We start from the raw sequence: 23,004 nt of genomic DNA, 5'->3' as shown, positions 1-23,004 counted from the left end.
TTGTTTGCAGATTTTTTCTTTATGAATAGGAACACTGTGAACAGCTTGCTCTCTTTTCTTTTGAAGTATTTCCTCGTGATCTACTCCCAAAATTATAAAAAAGATATAAAAATTTGTAGCTCTTCTTAAATATTACGAGATTACTCTGCAGAAAAACTGAACCGATTTACAGTTCCAGCAGTGAAAGGATGCTAGACAGTGCATTAGGAAAGACATCCCCTCCTACTATTTCACACCGAAAATTACTTAGCAGCATTTCTTTAGCTGCCATGGGGGCGTGAAAAGGCTTCACGTAACTCTTCCCTACTCACAGGTGTGGGAATCGGCGTGGTCCATGCCGGGTACGAGAGACGCCTGGCCCATCACCTGGGAGCGCACAGCACACCCTCCATCCTAGGAATCATAAACGGGAAAATCTCCTTCTTCCATAACGCAGTTGTCCGCGAGAACCTCCGACAGTTTGTAGAGAGTCTTCTTCCGGGGAACTTGGTGGAGAAAGTAAGTACCTGTCGAGGAAAATCTGGGAGAGTGGTTTACAGGGTGCCCAGAACTGCTGACTGCCCTGCGCTCTGTCTGCCGTCATCTCAGACCCGAGTTTCATTGTGAGCAGGGCAAGACACATAGTAATTAATTAATAACTCACACTAAATCATTTAAAGGAAGTCTGTAGGAGACTGAAGTTTGAAACAAATGAAGCACAGATTGAGAGAATTCATCCCTGTTAATAACCACTGTGAAGATTTATACTGTTGTGGGAATCTGAGCCTAAAATGACAGTGAGTCTTATTTTCTAAACAAAAAATGAGATCACAACATAGGATGAAGGATTTCTTTCCAACTCATGGATTTATTCATTTGAAGGTATTTGTCTTATGAAAGTATTCAAATTAAATTACATTTGGTTATATATATAATGATCATATATCTATAGAAAATAGCAGATACCATGAAATCAGCTATTATTTTTGGAACTTTCAAAACTTAGAGCAATGCAACAATATGAATAAATTTCACAAACAAAAGACTGAGCTAAAGAAGCCAGGCACAAAGAATTCATACTAGTTTATGGTTTTTATATTTAAGATGCATCTAATATTTTTCTTTCAGTATCTTAGCTTAGGGATCAAAGGAACTAGAGCTGGATTCTTATTTTGCTTTAAATGATTCATTCCTTTAACAATACTAAGTACAGACATTTCCGTCGTATTTCTCCATGCACTATTCATATACCTTCCCACAAGGATTATTATCATTATCCACAGAAGAAGCATTTATTGGAGTTAGCTTGAAAGGAAATTGTCAGAGAGAACTGTAGGCTCCTAAAACAATGATAGGTTGTCCTGAGGGTCCTCAAACGTTTATAAACTATCTGTTCTATGTCAGGCACTATGACAGGTGCTGAGGATGCTTTTCAAGGAGCTCCCTGCCTGGTGGGTGATTATTTCCATCCAATATGTTAAGAGCCCATCGTAGGGGCCGGCCCAGTGGCGCAGCGGTTAAGTTCGCACGTTCCGCTTCTCAGGTGGCCCCGGGTTCGCTGGTTCGGATCCTGGGTGCGGACATGGCACCGCTTGGCAAACGCCATGCTGTGGTAGGTGTCCCACATATAAAGTAGAGGAAGATGCGCATGGATGTTAGCTCAGGGCCAGTCTTCCTCAGCAAAAAGAGGAGGATTGGCAGTAGTTAGCTCAGGGCTGATCTTCCTCAAAAAAAAAAAAGAGCCCATCGTACGTAGAGAGTTGGGAAAGGCTTCCTGGCAGAAATGACCCTGTCCTGAGTCTGCCACATGAGGGGAGAGAAGTAAGGAATGGGTTCCAGGCAGGCAGAGGTCTGGGACACGCAACAGCCTGCTTTGTATGAAGTGTCATTAGTGAGCAGAGAGGACCAGGTTTAGAGGGGTTGACAGAAATCTCACTGTGAGGGCCTCAGAGCCTTGACACCCCTTTAAGGAACTTGGGCCTTGGCCTGCAGGTGATGGAGCCATTGAAGGAGCAGAGGAGTGAAGTGATCAGATTCAGGTTTTATATAGATCATTCTGGAAGCAGAGTCGAAAAATAAACTATTTTGATAAACTATTTAAATTATGAAAAATTTCTAGATAGAAATTTGATTTATTCATGTTTTTTACTTGTTTTCTCAGGATTAATTTAAGGCATAAATAGTAAGAGTTCGAGTCTGTAAGAGCTGGAACATGTGAAAATATGAAATCAATTTCTCTGTTCCTTTAAATAGTTTTAGTTAAATGATGACAAAAGATTAGTTGTCTGCATTTTTTCTTTTTTATAAAACAATCTTTTACACATATTTGACTTTGTTTAATTATCTCCAGTCTGGATTATAATACAGTTATTGAAAATTAAATATTGAAACTAACACCCTCTTTTCAATTTAAGGTTACAAATAAAAATTATGTCAGATTCCTGTCCGGCTGGCAGCAAGAGAATAAACCACACGTCCTCCTATTTGACCAAATGCCCGTTGTGCCGCTGCTGTACAAGGTACTTCAGAGGCTGGGGTCATGTTTCCTCTTATTTTGGTGGAAAGAACTTGTCCTTTTTGTAAGTAGTAGCTCGTTCTGTGAGAAATGTTTGAAGACCAGAAATTGGCCTTAACCACCATATATTGAGCACCTAGTGATGCCACTACTGTGCTAGGGCTTTCCACACACATAATGGCATTTAGTCTTCAGAATACCCAACGATACGGGTATTAGCCCCATTTTCTAGACCAAGATACTGAAGCTTAGAGTGGTTGTATAACCTACCCAAAGTCTCCTACCGCGTACTGAATATCGATTCCCTTGAAGCCTGTCGTTCTCCACAGCGGCCCTCTGAGTGACGCCTGGTACTGCGCTTCCAGCACACCTCTGGTCGCCACTGTGACGTGAGATGGGAGAGGAGGTATCCCATGTAACCGCTGGCATGGTCACTGCCATCTTGCATAATTGGGGTACAGGTCATTCCTCAAACGCGCCATGCCTCCCACCCAGTGTAGATGTCAGTAAGATGAATATTTTGCTCTAGCTGTGAAGAAAGAGTTAGTTGTATTTAGCTTTGTTGGTACAGTTTTTGTGCACGGAACACCATAGACTTCCCACAAGGGTCCAAAGGTGTGGCAGCCCCAGCGGGCTGTGTAAGCTAGCATTCATCTCTATCCGCTGATGTGAACAAGTCACACTTGGTTTGTAGTTTACATGCAGTGCTGTCAGGTTAATTTCTTCCTCTCTATTATGCCCTAACAGTTGACTGCTTTTGCGTACAAAGATTATGTATCGTTTGGATATGTATATGTCGGTTTGAGAGGGGCGGAAGAGATGACGAGACAGTACAACGTCAACGTCTATGCCCCCACCATCCTGGTCTTTAAAGAACACACAAACAAGCCTGCAGATGCCATCCAGGTACGTGAGGGTCACCTTGTTTCAAGATTACTTTCGGGGCCGGCCCGGTGGCACAGCGGTTAAGTGCGCATGTCCCACTTCTCCGCAGCCCGGGGTTCGGCGGTTTGGATCCTGGGTGCGCACATGGCACCGCTTGGCATGCCCTGCTGTGGTAGGCATCCCACATATATAGTATAGGAAAATGGGCATGGATGTTAGCTCAGGGCCAGGCTTCCTCAGCAAAAAAAGGAGGATTGGCGGTGGTTAGCTCAGGGCTGATCTTCCTGAAAAAGAAAGATTGCTTTCACATTTTATCTCATATAAATAAACAGCAAAATTGAACAAAGCAGGTAAGGAGGAGAAGCTAGTCTTTAATTTCTTCCTGCAGAGGTACAGAATTGTTTTTTAAAGTTTGTTTTTCATCTGATTTGGTCCTATTTTGCTTAAAAAATAATTTTTTAACAGAAAGTAGAATGGTGGCTGCCAGTCCAGAATGGTGGTTGCCAGGGACCGGGGGAGGAAGAAGTAGGGAGTTAGTGTTTAATGGGTACAGCTTCAGTTTGGGAAGATGAAAAGGTTCTAGAGAGGGATGGTGGTAGTGGTTGCAGAATAATGTGAATGTACTTAATGCCACAGAATTATACGCTTGAAAATGGTTAAAATGGTAAATTTTGTGTTATGTATATCTTACCACAGTGATAGAATAATAAATAATAATCTTTTACCTCTAAATTGCCCCTGTTAGAAAATCAATAATCTGGGGCTGGCCCATGGCCAAGTGGTTAAGTTGGCGCGCTCTGCTTCAGCGGCCCAGGGTTTCACCAGTTCAGATCCTGGGCACGGATGTGGCACCACTCATCAAGCCATGCTGAGGCAGTGTCCCACGTACCACAACTAGAAGGACCCACAACTAAAAATACACAACTAATGTACTGGGGGGCTTTGGGAGAAAAAGGAAAAATAAAATCTTTTAAAAAAAAAGAAAAAAAAGGAAAATCAATAATCTTATTCTAAAATAAATTTTAGGAATAAAATAAATTACAAAAATAAATTTGAGTTATATCTAAAATAATAATAAAAAAGAATAAAAAGACAACCGTAGGGGCTGGCCCCGTGGCCGAGTGGTTAAGTTCGCGTGCTCCACTGCAGGCAGCCCAGTGTTTCGTTGGTTCGAATCCTGGGCATGGACGTGGCGCTGCTCATCAAACCACGCTGAGGCAGTGTCCCACATGCCACAACTAGAGGGACCCACAACGAAGAATATACAACTATGTACCACGGGGGCTTTAGGGAGAAAAAGGAAAAAAAAATTAAAATCTTTAAAAAAAAAAAAGACAACCATAAACTAACTTAGAGAACATATAAGGGAATATTTATCTGATCTTAAGATAAGGAAGGGCTGAAAGCATTGGGAAAAATCTTGTTGGTAAATCTTAGTAACTTGATTATAAGTTCTAAAATTTTAAAGTTAAACAGCAAGCTGGGGAAATATTTACAACCAATATAAAAGCAATTAATATCTTTAATTTCTAATGAGCTGCTTTTAATCAAGGAGATCGGGGCCAGCCTGGTGGTGCAGCCATTAAAAAAAATAAAGAAAAAATTTTCTTTATTAAGGTGAAATTCATATAATACAAAATTAACCTTTTTTTTTTCCTGAGGAAGATTTGCCCTGAGCTAACACCCACTGCCAATCTTCCTCTTTTTTTCTTTTTTATGTGGGCTGCCACCACAGCGTGGCTGCCAACAGACGAGTGGTGTAGGTCTGTGCCTGGGATCTGAACCTGGGCCGCCAAAGCAGAACATGCTGAACTTAACGACTAAGCCACTGGGGCTGGCCCAAAATTAACCATTTGAAGTGTGCAATTCAGGGGCATTTAGTACATTCACAGTGTTGTGTAACCATCACCTGTATCTAGTTCCAAAACATCTTCATCCCCCAAAACTCTGGACCCATGAAGTGGTCTCTCTTGGGAAGCTGTGGGTTGATCTCCTTTTCGTTTTTGAGGAAGATTAGCCCTGAGCTAACATCTACTGCCAATCCTCCTCTTTTTGCTGAGGAAGACTGGCCCTGAGCTAACATTTGTGACCACGCTGTGGTGGCAGCCCACATAAAAAAGAAAAAAAGAGGAAGATTGGCAGTGGGTGTTAGCTCAGGGCAAATCTTCCTCAGGAAAAAAAAAGGTTAATTTTGTATTATATGAATTTCACCTTAATAAAGAAAATTTTTTAATAAAACTTCCCAAGAAAAATGGGCTAAGAATATGAATGAGATTCTGAGAAGAGATTTAATAATCACTTTTTAAAAATTGATGTTCAAAAAAGAAATTGGATCTCATTAATAATCAAAGAAAGGCAAATTTATTTCTTCTCCCATCAAATTGTTAAAGATTTTCAAAATAAAAATACTCAATAGTATTGAGAATGTAGAGAAACAAGCACCCTTTTTTTTGCCTTGCTGGAGGAAGCTTCAGAAGTTTCCAGGTTTTCAGGAAAGCAGTTGGGTGATAATGTATCAATTGCCTACATTCATTCAGCAAAAGAGTACTCCTAAGTCCTTGTTCTGTGCCCAACGCTACTCTCCGTGCTGGGGAAACCAGCAGAACTCCCTGTCCCATGTTCTGGTGGAAGTGACAGACCATCAGTATAACATACTTTATTATATGTAGTCTGTTATATGGTCATAAGTGCCAAGGAGAAAAGGCAGGAAAGGAATGTGGAGTATTGGGGGCAGAAGGTTCCCATTTTTAAGGCAGACTGGCCAAGAAGGGCCTCATTAAGATGATACTTGAGTGTAGACCTGGGGGAAATGAGGTTCCCCTTTAGGAATCTATCCTAAGGGAACAGGAACTCAGACGAGGAATTACATACGGAGACATTAAGTATATCCATAACAGCGAAAATGGGGAGGAAATACAAATATCCAACAGTAGATAATTACTGGAATATCCCAAACAGGGACTGTTATATACCCATTTAAAATGGCAATTCAGGGGTACTTAATGATGGGGATGATTTTCATAACGTAATGTTAAAGAACAAACAGGGTGCAAAATTGAGGTCCCTCAACATATATCAGGTCTCAACTCTATCTGTGGTCGTCTCAGACCTGAGTTTCACTTTGAGGCGGGCAAAACACATAGTAACTAATTTCTCCAACTTAATCATTTAAATGAAGTCTGTAGGAGACTGAAAATTGAAACAGACAAAGCACAGAGACTGAAAGATCTCAGCACATATCAACTGTATATACAGTTTAAACATTCATCTCAATTTCGTAACGTGATCTGTGGGTGTGCATACAGGTGCATAGGAAAAAACTGGAAGTAAATACATCAAAACGTTAGTAGTTATCTCCTGATGGTAGAATTATATGTTATTTTAATATTTAAGTTTTCAAAAGCCCCTATAATAAACATGTGTTATTGTATTTTTTAATGTTTTTTTTTTAAACAATCATCAAGGACCCTTTGATTTACCTTCTTTGAAAGGAGGCTAGAATGAGAACAAGAAATTCTATAGAATCCTTTATTTCATTCACTCAGAAACCTTTCATTTCCTGCCTGCTACGTAGTAAATACAGAGCCAGCTCTGACATCCAGAGGTAGTCTTTTTTTTTTTTAAAGATTTTATTTTTTCCTTTTTCTCCCCAAAGCCCCCCGGTACATAGTTGTGCATTCTTTCGTTGTGGGTTCTTCTAGTTGTGGCATGTGGGACGCTGCCTCAGCGTGGTCTGATGAGCAGTGCCATGTCCGCGCCCAGGATTCGAACTAACGAAACACTGGGCTGCCTGCAGCGGAGCGCGCGAACTTAACCACTCGGCCACGGGGCCAGCCCCCAGAGGTAGTCTTTGTCCTCAAGCAACTCAAAGTCAGGAGAGGAGAGAGACCTAAAGGCAGTTTCCATCCATCTTCATAGATGCCTCACTTAGGTGTATCGTAAACTCAGTGCCAGGTGAACATGGAGGGTCCCTGAGACTGGGGACAGGAGAACGATGTCATGTGTGGCAGACCGGATGGGAAAGTAGGTAGTAGGGAAAGAAGGGCTTGTTTAGGGACAAGATAATAAATTCAGTTATGGGTATATTGACTTAGAGCTGCCTATGGGGCATCGAAGGGGAGACGTCCATCAGGCATGGGGTCTAGGCATCTGGATCTCAGGAAAGGCAGGTGAGCTGGGGACAGAGATTGGTGGGTCATCAGTGACCGGTTAGAGGTTGAAGTCTTGACTGTGGGAGATTCCCAGGCCTGGTCTGTAAAGTAAGGAGAGAGGGGGCCATGGACACACTCTGGGCAACCACCAGCAAAAGAGGGGGTACCTCGTGGCGACTGAGAAGGACTGAGAGAGAGTCAGGAAGAGAACAAGTGCCCAGTTGGAGAGAGAAAATCGTCTCAATCCAAGGTTAATCTATGGAGATTTCTTAAATTGCTTTTTAGTAATAGCTTATACTCTTCAGAATTGTTATTTATGTATCCCCTGGAGAAAATTGTAAGTCAAACACGTTTACAAAATTACTGGTACAGTGGATGCTTTACCAGTTTGCTCTTTATGGATATAAATGTGTGCTTATAAACCGGGTCCTCCCAACAGCAAGTGGCTTAGTGTAACACAGTGGCACCGGTTGTTTCGTGTAGCTCTAGTTCCCTCGTTTTCATTTGCTGTATAGTGTCTATGCCACATTATAGTGTGTTTACTCCGTCTTCCGTTGATGGACATTTCGGGGCTTTAGGAGCAGTACTGCATGGACGTTGTGTGTATCCCAGTGCACCCATGCACACGCTTCTGTGGGACAGCGGTTTTCAGAATGTGGCTCACCGACCCCTGAGGGGGGTCCCAAAGGCCCTGTAAGGGAGTCTGTGAGATCAAAACTGTCTTCATGATATGAAGACGTAATTTGTCCTTTTTCTTTGTATTGACGCTTGCACTGATGGTGCACAAGCAATAGTGGGCAGAGCCACCTGTGCACAGCGGAGTGCACAGCCAAGACCTGGGCAGCCGGCTGCTGGTGGGCGTGTGTTCTTTGCTCCTAAGCCCTTGCCGTAGAAACAACCAGAAACAGCACTCATGCCACTCAATAGCCTTCATGAAGCAGTAAGAAGGGTAAATTGAATCAGTCAATAAACTGCCCCTGAGTTCACCTCTTCTTGATATTTTTAATCTCCTGTGTGACGGAATGGGAGGTGTGCATAAAGCACTTCAGCCACTTGCCCAGGTACAAAGATTGTCTAGAGGACAAGCATTTGTGTGGTTGCTTAACTCGAGTTTTGAACTAGCCACTTTTTTAAGACAGAACATCATTTTTACTTGAAAGAATAACTGACAGACAACAGGGGCTGGCCGGTGGCCAAGTGGTTAAGTTTGCACACTCTGCTTCAGCAGCCTGGGGTTCATGGGTTTGTATCCTGGGTGCAGGCATACACACTGCTCATCAAGCCATGCTGTGGCAGTGTCCCATATACGAAATAGAGGAAGATTGGTAACAGATGTTAGCTCAGGGCCAATCTTCCTCACCAAAAAAAAAAAAAAAAAAACGAATAACTGACAGACTACTACGGTTATTCAGACTTGGGTATTTGGCAGACATGTTCTCAAAAATGAGTGAAGTGAGCAGTTTAAGGGAAACAACTGACAATGTTTGCTGCCGGTGGTAAAATTTAAGCTTCTGAGAAAATGACAATTTTGAAAAATTTGTATTGGCCACCATGACCTTGACAGCATCTCAAAACTTTCTGATGAGATTGGTGCATCCATACGATTTTTTTGATGTGTTTAATAAAATTCCTCAGCATTTGGAAGATCAGTGAACCAATATTTTCCAAATGACTGATGCACGATATTACAAAATCACACGTGAGTAAAAGACCCATTCTCAGTGCAAGGTGGTCAGTGAATCTTCATTTAACACAGTATTAGAAGTTCATTGGATTTGCATGGCAGCTGACCTTTAAGACATTGCCATTTATCAAATTTTGGTGTAGTGGCAAAGAAGAATATCCTCAGTTATCTGAAAAAGCTGTTAAAATAAACCTCCCTTTTCCAATTATATATCTGCATAAGGCTGGATTTTTCACCCGAAACAATCTATCACTACAGGTTGCGTGTAGAAGCAGATATTAGAATCCTCCTGTCTCTTCCGTGAAGGCAGACGTTAAAGAGATTTGGAAAAATGTAAAGCAGTGCTTCTCTTCTCACTAAACATTTTTGGTTTTAGAAAATATTATTTTTCATTTAAAAATGTTATTTGTGTTAACTTGTATGGGTTTGCTGTTATTTTTAAATGAATTAAGTATATTTTAAGTTTCTCTTTTAATTTATAATGTATCTAATAAATATCAGTAGATAAACATCACATAAACAAAAGCTCTTTGGGGTCCCCAATAATTCTGAAAAGTGTAAAGGTGTTCTGAGACCAAAAAATTTGAGATGTGTTGCTCTAGGTACATCTGGTTGCAACACTGCTGGGCCCTGGAATATGCAGATCTCCAACTTTGCTAGATGATGTGTTTTCCAAGGTGATGGTGCCGATTTGCATTTCCCCCAGTCACGTGTGAGCGGTCTGTTGCTCCACCTCCTTGCCAACACTAGGCCAATTTAATTTTTCTGAGTTGACGGAATATGTAATGGTATCTTGTGATTTAGCTTTGCGTTTCCCTTATTTACAACAAAGCTGGAGTGCCTTCTCATTTGTCTCTGGGCCTTTTGGATTTCCCCTTTTGTGACATGCCTGTCAAGTCTTTTACTCTTTTTTCCTACTGGATTATCTGCCTTTTTGTTAGTGATTTGTAGAAGTTTATTTGTGTGTTATGCCTTTTTCCCCTCCTCTTTTATCGTTTATATGTGTGGCAAACATCTTCACCCATTCTGTAACTTGTCTTTTCATTCTTTCTGTGGTCCCCTCCCTTTACATTATTTACTGAAGTACGATGCACATGTAGAAAGGTGCACAAAGCAGAAGTGTAGAGCTCAGTGAATTATCACAGAGCGAGGACATTCATGTTAGCAGCACTTGGGTCAGGAGATAAAATATTGTCAGCACCCCAGAAGGTGCCTTCTTCCTCCTCCTTCCCAAGGGTCAGCGCGGTCCTGTTTTCCAACAGCAGCGATTAGTTTTGCCTGGTTTTGAATTTTATGCACATGGAGTCACGCAGCGTATACCTCTTGCGTCTGGCTCCTGTCAGCTTGTTTGTGAGGTTCACCTGTGTCATCTGTGGAGCCTGGTATGAATATGCCACAGCGTATCTGTCTGCTCTACTGTTGACAGACATTTGGGTCTTCCCAGTTTGTGGTTATTTGACTAATGATGCTATGAATATATTCTTGTATTTGGTGACTTTTTGATGAACATAAGTTCTTACTTTTAATATATTCACTTGCATCAATATTTCCTCTTATGATTGGTTCTTTTTCTTTACTATTTAAGACATCTTTCCATACACCACGATAGGGAAGATTTTCTTCTCATGGAACTTCTATAAGCTGTATAGTTTTGCCTTTTCTATTTAAGCATAAACCATCTGGAAATGGTCTTGATACCCGGTAGACAACCCTTCTCACTTTGTTTTTTGGGTTTTGGTGGGGAAGGAGTCTCTTCAGAAGTATCTTAGCTCCTCTTGGTCTTTTGTACTTTTTGTTTACATTTTCAGTTCTGTCTGTCAAGTTCCATCAGAACAAACCAAAAAACCCCTGTTGGAGTTTTACTGGGTTTGTGTTGATTCTTTAAATTAGTTTGAGGAGAAGAGACATCTTGACAAAATGGAGCCTTCCAACGCATGAACATCGTATCTGTTTCGTTTAGGTCTTCTGTACTGTATCTCCATAAGGTTTTATACTCTTCTCCATAAATACCGTATTTCTTTCCAGCATATTTCTAGGTACTGCATAGTTTCATACTTTTTTAAAGGGCATCTTTTTTTTACTACTTTTTCTGTTGGCTGGTATTAAGTAATATAATTGTTTTTTAAATACTGACTTTGTATCCAGCAACCTTGCTAATCTCTCTTATTGATTTTAATAATTCATCTCTGTCACCTTTTGGATTTAGTAAGTATGCAATCATGTCATCTGAGATTAATGTCAATTTTGCTGCTGCTTTTTCCAGCCCTGTTTCATTTCTTTTTCTTACCTTACTGCCGACCTCTGGTGCGACATAGAATAGAAATGTAGTGATGGGGGCATCCTTGTTCTCGATCTCCATTTCCCCTACAAGGATGATGTTTGCAGAAAGCTTTTTGTAGATATCCTTTATCAGATGATGGAAGTTCCCTTCTATTCATGAATGGTATTGATTTTTATCAAATACTTTTTCCATGTATATTGAGATTATCCTGTTTTTTTTCTTCTTTAATCTTCTGTAATGTGCTAAATCATATTAATTTAGTTTCTAATGTTAAACGTAACTTGCATTCATTAAATAAACCCAACAGGATCCTGATTTATATTATGCTTTCAGTACGTGGGATTCAGTTTGCTAACATTTTGTTTAGGACTTTTGTTCATTTCTGTTCAGAAATGAGATTGACTTCTGACTTCTCTCTTCTGATGGCCACCTGGGGCTTTGCATCATGAAATGAGTTGGGGTATGTTCTCCCTTGTTCTACTCTTAGAAAGACTTTATATAATATTGGATTGTCTTCCTTGATAGTTTGGTTGAAAACATCTATAAAACCATCTGGGCCTTCACTTGTGTTTAAGGAAAGATTTTTGACTACTGATTCACCTTCTTTAATAGTTATAGAACTATTTAAGTTTTCTCTTTTTTTCCCTCTGGATATTGCTGTATTTTTCTAGAAATTTCTCTATTTCATCTGAATTTTCAGATTTGTGTGTGTGTGTATGTGAGGAAGACTGGCCCTGAGCTAACATCTGTTTGCTGATCCTCCTCTTTTTGTTTGAGGAAGATTGTCACTGAGATAACATCTGTGCCAATCTTCCTCTGTTTTATGTGGGATGCTGCCACAGTGTGGCTTGACGAGCGGTGCTAGGTCTGTGCCCAGGATCTGAACCTGCAAACCATGGGTTGCCATGTGGAGCATGTGAACTTAACCACTGCACCACTAGGCTGGCCCCTAAATTTTCAGATTTAAACAGCTTTTTCTGTTTTTTAACTTCTGCAGCATAGGTAACGATTCCTCCTTGTCATCCTTGGTAATAGTTATCCGTGCCTTCTCTCTCGTCATGATTGGTTTTACCAGAGGTTTATCAACTTTATTTAGCTCTTCTAAAGAACCAATTTTGGTTTTGTTAATTCTTGTTGTTATATGTTTGTTTTGTTTCATTGATTTCTATTTTTATCTCTATTATTTCCTTTCTACTTTTATATTTTTGCTGTTTCTTTTTAACTTCTTGATATAAATGTCTAGTTCATTAGTTTCTTTTCTATTACATGCATTTTAACAGTACCCTCCCAGTACTACTTTTTCTGCATCCCAAAGTATTTCCAAACATAAAGAGATTTTCTGGTTTACCTTATGTATTGATTTCTAGGTTAACTGTGGTCAGAGAACCTGCTAAATATAATTTAAATCCTTCAAAATGTATGAAAGTTGGTAATAACAGAGGTCATCATGCAGTTTTGTAGTCTGCCTTTTATACTGAGTAACACTGTTACTTTGGAGTTTATTTTTAATTGTTCAGTTTGCTACAAATCTTGAATGGAAGTAAATTTGCCTAAAATTCAAAATGATTAACTTTTTAAATCTGCCAGCATAAACAGTATCCGAAAGTTTTCCAGTGGAAAGATCACTCGATTTTCCTTTTGACCCGAGACAGCTGCATCGTTGCTTTCAGCCCTGCATTGTTGAAATGGATAACTGCGTGTTTTATTTGCTCAAACAGGTCTGTCTGATTTGGTTGTATTGGTTTAGCCACGCTCAGCCACATTTTTAAGTGTGTAAGTAAAGCCCATTTGCAGTGAGAAAACTGAATAAAAATCAACCCTTCCTTGGTTTTTCTGCAGGCCCGAGGTCTGAAGAAACAGGTCATTGACGACTTCATCACCCAGAACAAGTATCTGTTGGCAACCAGGCTCACCAGCCAGAAGTTGTTCCAAGAGCTCTGCCCTGTGAAGCGGTCTCACCGACAGAGGAAGTAAGGACTCAAGGCTTTGCCTCTGCTTGTCACCGCAACAGAGGGGCGTGTGGATTTTACTAGAGGGCAGTTACCGTCTACCTGTGACAGTCAGAAGTTAGTCTTCACTTAACAATATTGACTAACAACTGTGATAGTGGTAGGGTGTGCTAGTCTAGGACCAAATTATTGGATGTGCCAGCCTGGCCTAGGGGTGAGAGACAGTCTCCCTAAGAGGTAACACTTCAGCTGAGACCTGAAGGATGAGTAGACGTCAGTCAGCTGTCAGGCAGAGACTAAGGCACTTTAAAGAAGCATGGAATATGAGAGAGTTACTGTTCCTACTAGAGTACTCCACACAGGGTGAGTCTTTGCTGGCCTTGGAGAGGGTCTTGGAGTGGAGTCAGGATAATGACTATACAGGAGGGAAGTGTTGGGTACTAAGGAAATGTTAAAATAGTTAGCTGGGGATGAGAAGGCTGAGGCATACTTATTCATACAGAGTGTCTAAAAAGTTTGGAAATACAGGGAAAATATTTATTATACCTCTTTCAGATTAACGAATCAGTGGCTTTAAATTGAGGGCTGTTTCATCTGTGAAAGCTGTCTGGATATGAAAGGAAAACATGTTGATCATATTATTTGAAAATATAACTAAAATATTGTTTAAAATAAGAAAATTCCCCTGTTTCCAGACTTTTCAGATTCCTTTACAGACTTGAGAGAAGAAGGACTTTAATTGAATATAAAGAAGAGAATCTAGACTTTAAGGATTGTTAGTTACACAGCCTTTAAAAAATACCCCAAATCCACTCGCTTCTCACCTTCTTTACCACTGCCCCCCAGAAAAGGCCCCCGTCATCTCATCGAGACCACCGTGTTAGCCTTCCAGCCAGGTCTCCACACGTCAGCCAGGGATCTTCCCAAAACTGAATTGGATCAAGTCCCACTCCAGCTCGGGGTCTTTGCACTTGCAGTGCTGTCTCCCTCGAATGCTCTGACCCCATTTCCTCTTATGGCACACTTCATTCAGGTCTCTGCTCAAACATCACCTTTGCAGGTGACATTTCCCTGACCAGCCTGTCTAACTGAGTGTGACTCCCAACCCAGCCTGGACTCTCCCTCTGCCCTTCTCTTCTTTGTTTTTTTTCCATAACACTTGCCACTGTTTGTCACGATGTATCTATTTATTTGTTGTCTGTGTTACGTGGCATATAGTACGTGCTCAGTAAATACTTGGGCGGCTGAATGAATGATTAGCTCACTTTCCATTGGGACCATTGCACAGGAAGCCCTTCAGAATGAGGCTCAGCAGCCTCGGGCCTGCGACAGCATCGGCCAGCCCTGCCTGCGGTGGAGGAACTTGAGCAGATGGCTTCTGAAGGGCCCCCTGCATCGAGGCTTCAGTGACCGTTGCCTTAAAAGAAATTCCTAAACTTTGTAAAGTTTGGTTTGGGGAAAACCTCACCAGTGTGGAAAAGAAGCAGGTCATTAATGGCCTCGAAATCTTCTCTCATTAGAAACTTGCAGGGTACAGTTTCCTTAATAAAATGTGTTCGCCTCTATAAGATGAGCACAACCTCTTCTTCACCTTCCCCTGCCGTCACAGCTTCCAGCTACGGCCTTGGGGACTGGTTATGAAGTCTTGTCTCTGGTTGTTGTGCAGGTACTGTGTGGTTTTACTGACCGCCGAAGCTACCAAGTTAAGCAGACCCTTTGAGGCCTTCCTGTCCTTTGCCCTGGCAAACACACAGGACACAGTGAGATTCGTGCACGTCTACAGCAATCGGCAGCAGGAGTTTGCCGACACCCTACTACCGGACAGTGACACCTTTAAAGGGAAGTCAGCGGTGAGTCCTGGATTCTCTCTGACCCCAAGCGCTTCACGAGCACATGGCACTTGATTCTGTTTCCTCCTTCCTCAGGAGTTTTGAATACAGATCCCAGGAAATACAGAAATCTCTGAGCCTGTTTCGAAAGCCTACCCTTAAAACAGTCTTTTGCCCTGGTGATTTCACCTCCTAGGTTTTTAGCCTTGGACCTTCACAGAAAGCATCTTTCCTATGAGTACAGATTAAAATGTGTCAGTCCTTGTCAGCAGCTCTTCCCCATGGCAGGTCTAGTCTTGCAGGACCCAGTTTGTGCAATCTTCCTTAGGCTGCCAGGAATATGCTTTCAAAATTCCTCCCTCCTGTGCTTCAGCCTACCTCGTCTCTCCTTCCTCTCCCCTCCTTTGTCGTCACTCTACAGAAGCACGAAATTCTTCTTTTTCATTATTTTGGTAATCATGGAAAATCTTTTTAAAAAACAAAGATTTCCTTCAGTATAATATTAAGCCAAAGGTTATAAAACAAAGTCTGTTGAGAAGAAAGAGCTTTAACTTCTAACAAAAGCTTTGGAAAGTTGCCATAAAAATAATTTCTTTTGAAGGAAAAATTTAAATCCCTTGCAGATATTTTATACTCATGCATATCTGTGTTTGAGCTTATTGCTGGCTTCACTAGACTCTTTTTTCCATCCTCCGTGAAAAAAAACCCGAACAACAATAACTGACCATTCTTTTGAGACTTCTAATGGTTTTTCTCTCTGTCTCGCAGGTGGCTATCTTAGAGAGGCGCAACACGGCAGGAAGGGTGGTATATAAAACCCTGGAGGATCCCTGGACGGGCAGTGAGAGCGATAAATTCATCCTTTTGGGTTATCTCGACCAACTGCGGAAAGACCCAGCTCTGCTGTCCTCGGAAGCTGTGCTCCCCGACTTGACCGATGAACTTGCCCCTGTAAGCATGTGGCCCGGGAGAGTGGGCTCCGGGCACGGCTCCTGAGCTCCCAGGGCCCACGCGGAGGTTCGGCAACAGCACCGAGTTGGGGGCAGGGACTTCCCCCCAGGACTCAGGGATTCAGTCCTGACCATCGTCCATTTTCTCTCAATAGATTTTTCTCCTTCGGTGGCTATACTCTGCTTTTGACTACATCTCAGACTGCTGGGATAGCATATTTCACAACAACTGGTAGGAATATTGCTGGATTGAATTTCTTTTCCTCCATTAATACCAGGACCACTGTTCTGCTTTTGAAAAGACTCTGTTCTTTGATTTCAGTGTGCACTCAGTGTAGGCAAGTGCAAGAATGTTTACACATTTTCAACAGCTGTTCCCTTTTTCCTCTCTTTCAGTAACTTCACATTTTTTATATTTGCTGAGTGACCCTTTCCCACTAGTTGGGAAAGAAAGGATCACCCTGGCTGCCCTTGCAGACAGCAGGGCCTGGGGCTGTCCTCTGCACTGGGGTACCCCTGGTGCCACTCCTTGGCCTGACACACGTGGGCTCCAGCATATAGATGTAAAACGGATCCGTGACTTAACCAGAGGAGGAGGGCTGTCCCACTCCCACCCCAAGAAGCCTGTGAGCTCCTGAGGGGCAGACCACTCCTCGTTCATGTCTGTGACTCCTGTCCCCCCGCACAGTGCCTCTGATGGCTGTTTGTAGGTGAATAAAATTAGAGCGCCGATCCTAGAGAAAATCTTGAAAAGTCAACTTTTTCTCCCTACTCCGTCGCTCTGGGTTACATCTGAATTATTCTGGCCAGAAAAAAATTATTAAAATAAAGGAAATAATTCCATAGACTTTTTAGTCAGTGAAATTGCCCGCAACATCAGTATGTTCTTCCATGTTCACAACTGAAGTTTTTGTTACCCCTCTGTTTCCTTCTGCAGAATTTATTAAGCACAGCCTGTTATACTGAGAAACAAAATCCAACCTTTAGCGTAAGCTGTGAATTAGAACAGTAAGGAAAAAAGAATCTCTGCTTTCCCCACCTCCACGACTCCCCCCAAAAAACCCTCTATTTGCGTGAAATTAGAAAGTGTTTATTGATATGAAGGCATTTTGGTTTGGGGTTGTTTAGGGGGTTCTTTTGGGTTTTGTGGTTTTTTTGAGCCAGAGAGAAGAAACCTGAAACCATTAATGGACACATCACAGCAACCCAGCTAGAGCTGAGCCGAGTTTGTTAACTTTGTTTTAGGCGGGAAATGATGCCCCTGCTGTCGCTGGTCTTCTCTGCCCTCTTCATCCTCTTCGGCACCGTCATCGTTCAGGCTTTCAGGTAAAGGCGTCCGTGCTTCCCAGTGCGATTTCGGAAGGGTGAGCCCCAAGCCTCCAGGGTTGTTGGTACGCTTTTTTAGTAAAACTCCTTTTTTCTTACTTTAGTGACTCAAACGATGAGCGAGAGTCAAACCCCCCAGATAAAGAGGAAGCCCATGAGAAGGCCGGGAAGACTGAGCCAAGCTTCTCCAAAGAAAACAGCAGGTTTCTCTCAGAAAACACCAACCCCCCCCGCCCCCCCCCTCCCGCCAGCAGCAGCCCGGCAGACATGTGGTCTGAGGAAGCGGCGTCTGCGTATGGAGTAAACCTAAGAACGCCGCTCCCTCCCCTTCGTGTGAGACGTGGATACAGGGAAAGGTCGCTGCCGATCAGTGGCTGCTGAGGAGGTCCTCAGGCATTTAGACACAGGACTAGTCATCTTCCACTCAGTACCTTCGGTTTCTCAATCCCAGATTTAATAATGAGGGCAGGCAGCAAAGAAGCAGGTCAAAGAGACGCTAGATGAGCCGGAAGCAGAGAATGGTGCGTCACCATAACTGTGTTGACGACCTTCGTCCCCTCCTGAAGCCGCTTCTGCGCCGACTGAACGGCAGCATCTGAAAGGCTCTTTATAGGCCCGGGATTACCTGGTCCGGGTCATCCCCATCCTGCCAGCGTGTCAGGCTTAAGACTATTAAATAACATGTCTAGTCTTGTTAGGACGTAGCATTTTCTTCTGCTTGTTCCTTTTAAAAGTAATGGCGTTCCCCTGTCCTGATAACATCTTAATTCCTCAATATTTCTCTACAGCAAGATTCCTAAAAAAGGCTTTGTGGAGGTAACGGAACTCACAGATGTGACATACACCAGTAACTTGGTACGCCTGAGGCCAGGCCACATGAACGTGGTCCTCATCCTGTCAAATTCCACCAAGACCAGCCTACTGCAGAAATTCGCTTTGGAGGTCTACACGTTCACTGGGTAAGCTTGTGTGTGTGTGTGTGTGTGTGTGTGAAAGAACATGCACATTTAGGTAAAGAGGGCACTAGAGGGAAATTCTGTCCTGTCCTCTTTGACCTTGAGGGACTTTATTTGTGCAGCAAGCTGTTGGCTGTGACCTTTCCAATCTGGAAATCTAAGCTATTGTGCGGGGACCTGTTCTCCCCTTGATTTCATGTTCTGTTGGTTCTGAACAGAAGAGCTTGCCTCAGTCGCCTTCCCTGAGCCCTTTCAGGACACTGACCATTCTCTAGCTTTTGTGTATTTTCCTGAAACCAGACTCTGAGGGTGACGTATGTGACACCCAGCAAGGGATGGGGAAACGGATGAGTGGCATTTTGCAGCTGCCGTAGGAGCCCCCCAGCTCCCACAGAAATCCTGCATTTTTTCTGTAGTCGGGCCCCATCCAACACAAAGCCTTTTCCTGTTATTTGAAGTTTGACTGAGGTATTTATGTTCCCTGCAATTAAATGTTCGGAAATGCCCTCAATCCTCATTCTCTTCTTCCTACAGGAGCAGCTGCCTACACTTCTCCTTCCTGAGTCTAGATAAACACAGAGAGTGGCTAGAATACTTATTAGAGTTTGCTCAAGATGCAGCCCCGATTCCAAACCAGTATGATAAACATTTCATGGAGCGCGACTACACTGGGTATGTCCTGGCTCTGAACGGCCACAAGAAATACTTCTGCCTCTTCAAGCCCCAGAAAACGGTCGAAGAGGAGGAAGCCATGGGGTCCTGCAGTGATCTTGACTCTTCCCTCCATCCGGGTGAATCTCGAGGGAAGTCTCCCTGTGGCCTTGGATCCAGGCCCATCAAAGGAAAATTGAGCAAGCTGTCCTTGTGGATGGAGCGCCTGTTGGAAGGCTCCTTACAGAGGTTTTATATCCCGTCATGGCCTGAGCTAGACTGAGAGGACTTCAAAAAGAGACTTGAACTCTTCAGACTGTTTAACAGGCCCCTGTGAACAGGTATTTTCAGGACTCAAACTATCACAATGAACAGAGTATAGATTTTAGATTATTCTTCTAGAACAATGGCTAGAAGAATCTTTCCTTTGTCCTCTTCTAACCTAGGAGTGAAAAGCACCACAAGTTGAACTCCCTAGGTCAAAATATCTTCCTTTGGGTTTTTTCCCTCATTTGAATGCCGCACTATTTAAAACAGACTGCTCCTTCCCTCTTCCTTTGTTGTCCCCGTCACGTGCACATGCCACCCTCCCCTGTCCAGCCTCTGTGCTGTGGGAGAAGCACAGAGCTCAACGCTGCAGCAGGACCCGGACGGACCCTCAGGAGCCTGGCGTGCTGGTCGGGTCTGTTCCTTGCCCTCTCTGCCCGCCTCCTGGCCCCCGCTGTGCCTCTGCCACGGTGCATGCTGTAACAGTGGAACAACCCACAGCAGCTTCTAGGCCCTGCATCCTGAAAGAGGCCTAGTTCCAGGCAATCTTACATTTTGTGGTTTTCCTGGTAGTAAGTGGCTAAAAGTCTATTTTGGGGGTATCCCCCTACAGCAGTCTGTCAGCCACAGTTTTAAAAGAATACGGATGATTAGGGGTTCTGCACATGAGTTTGGTTTTCTTCCCAAGACAAGGGAAGGGAGGGCTGGGCTGTGACTGAAGTGACCCCTTTGTGAGTGTCTTATTATAGCAGCCTCCACAGCACTAGCTAGAGCCGGGGAGGGGTCCACGCGGCAAGGAGGACTGTGATGGCTTTGAGCCCTTCACGTGTACGTTTTCAGATGCCTTTCTGCCTCTGTCGATTTTAGGGGATGGATATTAGGAGCCATAACTCGTAGTCTTGTTCTCTGAACGTAGAGATAAGCTGCTATAAGCCAGTAGATGTTAAACTGAAGACACATTATTCATCTGCCATGAGTCAGGCGCGAGGAACCTCTTCCCTCCAGGGGTGTCTCTTTAGTAATATCAGACATGTCTGTGTATGAAGGAAGCGAGCGTTCCTCAGCAACTGTATTTTGAACACCGTCACCCTAAGAGTGCTGTGTCTTCAAGTCCTCTTTGTGACAAGTCAACCAAGACTTGTTCCTGTTTTGCAAAAGGCTTACTTTGAGCTTCTGGCCTATGTTTGATGGTTCATCTTAATTGTTTTCACTCTTACCTTACAACTGCTTCACCAGTAACAGGCTCAGACCTATCATCAGCACCCCAGCTTGCTGAGCTCCGCTGCGCGACGGGCTCCAGGCTGAATCACACCAGCCACTTAGTGAGCTTACCTTTTCTTTTTAAGGCAAAGCCACCAAAGGAGTCTGGACAGCCTCAAAGAGTGGTCTGTTCAAATGTGAGAGCAGATTGCCCTTTTGTAAAGTAAAGGGTCAAAATCAGCGATGGGGCAAAATAAGTTAGTATTTTCTTTAATTATAATTGCTTTAAATTAAACCATTTGGATCCTGAATAATTCAAATGTCGAGCTACAGTAGCAAGTAGTAAATTATTTGGGTCCAGGAATTCCTATAGTTTTAATGGGATCTATAGCTTTATTAAAAAAAAATAAATCACTGCCAGGCTTCATTTTTCCACATGATCCTCTAAAAACGGATGCTCACTCTGTTGCCATCTCTCATGGCACCCGGCCCAGGCAGAAGTGACCAAGGGATTCGTTTGGCCCCTTGATGGCACCAGTCCTGAAAAGTCTCTGCTGCGTCTTTTATGGCCAGGTTGCTCGTACTTGGGTTCAGTGGTAGGTTTTCATTTTTAAATTCTGATACTAATGGAATTCCTGACCTTAATTTCTGAAAACCAAAAACTCCCCAGAGTTGTTCATTTAAAAAATTTCTATCATTAAAATAAAAAGTACCTTCAGAGAGCTGCGCCTCCCATCTGTACTAGGACAGGAAAGTAATAATAGGATTGGAAACATTCCTGGCAAATATTTCAGTCCAAAAATTGTACAGATCTGTTTATGGTTTGGTAGGTACGTCCCCCAAGAGGATGCTAGGGAGGTTTTATTTTAAATTGAACTTTACCCTTGACCACCAGGCCTTCCCTCCAGAATGTTGTTTGCATGAATTTGTTTACTTTTGTGTCAAATGGATGAGCCGTTGTCATGCTCAGCCAATGCCACCATTTCCCTTTCTGATTTCCCTTTCTGATATGTGTCATCACTCAGACCCAATGCCACCATTTCCCTTTCTGATTCCCCTTTCTGATATGTGTCATCACTCAGACCCAATTTGGGTTTCAAGTTACCGTCCTAGTCTTTGAATATCTTTAAACTGACAACATTGATATTTTTTAAGGTAGATTTTTCTCATTGATACAGACTATGCATCATGTTTAGCAGATGGGATGAAAACTGGCCTAAAACAAGTCTCTGTAGAATACACGCCCATTTAAAAAATATTTTTTTATTGCCCAGATGTCTGTTGCACAGTTGGTCTGACATAGAGGTCGTCAGCTCCTACTAAGCAATTTCAGTGAGCAGGACTGCCCCAACTTCAGTAGGCTCCACGGTCTCACTGCCATCACTTCACCATGAAAATTTGGTTGTAGTTTTCAAATAATAGGTTTATTTCCTCCTCATTCAGTATATAAATGTTTTCCTGATATAAAAAGAAATGGGACCTGATTATGTTTTAAGTGATTTGCTTTATTTGAGAAAAGGGATTAGAAGCAAACATTCAGACTTTTTTTTTTAAAGTAAAATTCTTTAAAAGCTGATGCACAGCTCTTTACAGATGAAACGTTGCTCACATCCAAATACCTGACATCGTCCCTTGAAAACAAACGCAGCGTGGCAGCTGCTGAGTCTGTCTGATTTGTCAAGGAGGATAATTATGCTTTCGAGACAGATCTGAAAAGAAGGTGAATATTTTGCACTTTTGATACTCTTAGGAACAAATAACTTATTTGGCAAATGGTGTCTTTTTATGTTGTTTTGTTTGTTTTGTATCGGGATCAGGCACTGAAGCTGATGTCATTTTTGTTTGAAGAATATCACAGACTGGAAGCAGAAATAAACTGTTTTAATGTCTGATGATTACGCGCAGCTCTCCCATTACGAGATGATGATTCGATCATGGCCACGTCAACAAAATTGAGTTTGCATGTAACTCGGCACATGCTTAAGGTCACGTGTTAACTGCCGATTTCGGGAACCGTCAGAGAGGGTGCGCCGGCCTGGAGAGGGGGTAATGCAGAACTGAGGCTTGCAGGGAGGGGGCTAAGAAGTGTCATCGGCCCTTGGGAGGCCAGCTGATGTCGTCTGGTTTAGAAGACATTTCATGCACCCTCCTGGGCGTTTGAGTGGGAAGTTTATTTATTAGGATCCACCTGTTACTTTCTTTCATACTCTTTGTTTATGTTCAGGAACATAAAATCAAGATGCAGCCCTAAGCTTCTGAGAAGAGGAGCTATATTTTAAAGGAAGATACTAGAGAAATATGGAATGTTTATGTAGTATTATTTCATAGGGTTTTTTTAATTTCATTCCACCAATTTTTGGGTAATCTTGAAGTAAATTCTC

The 23,004-nt window shown here is 42.6% G+C and overlaps 1 protein-coding gene across 3 annotated transcripts in view; it reads left to right on the top strand.

Annotated features, from left to right (window-relative positions):
• The window catches only part of DNAJC16 (DnaJ heat shock protein family (Hsp40) member C16), a 38,595-nt gene extending 16,077 nt beyond the window's left edge, over positions 1-22,518 (top strand). For all 3 annotated transcript variants that reach the window (XM_070602588.1, XM_070602598.1, XM_070602595.1), the window contains 11 exons: positions 314-498; positions 2,394-2,498; positions 3,242-3,400; positions 13,335-13,465; positions 15,111-15,294; positions 16,042-16,224; positions 16,379-16,455; positions 17,469-17,549; positions 17,654-17,752; positions 18,338-18,508; positions 19,040-22,518. In XM_070602588.1, the coding sequence (XP_070458689.1) occupies positions 314-498; positions 2,394-2,498; positions 3,242-3,400; positions 13,335-13,465; positions 15,111-15,294; positions 16,042-16,224; positions 16,379-16,455; positions 17,469-17,549; positions 17,654-17,752; positions 18,338-18,508; positions 19,040-19,439 (1,775 nt within the window). In that variant the 3' untranslated portion in view covers positions 19,440-22,518. The remainder of the gene's footprint in view (positions 1-313; positions 499-2,393; positions 2,499-3,241; positions 3,401-13,334; positions 13,466-15,110; positions 15,295-16,041; positions 16,225-16,378; positions 16,456-17,468; positions 17,550-17,653; positions 17,753-18,337; positions 18,509-19,039) is intronic.
• Positions 22,519-23,004: the final 486 nt, after the last annotated feature.

The sequence above is a fragment of the Equus przewalskii genome, chromosome 2 (genome assembly GCF_037783145.1).
Source record: "Equus przewalskii isolate Varuska chromosome 2, EquPr2, whole genome shotgun sequence".
Lineage (NCBI taxonomy): Eukaryota > Metazoa > Chordata > Mammalia > Perissodactyla > Equidae > Equus > Equus przewalskii.
This window is presented reverse-complemented; position numbering and strand designations above follow the sequence as displayed.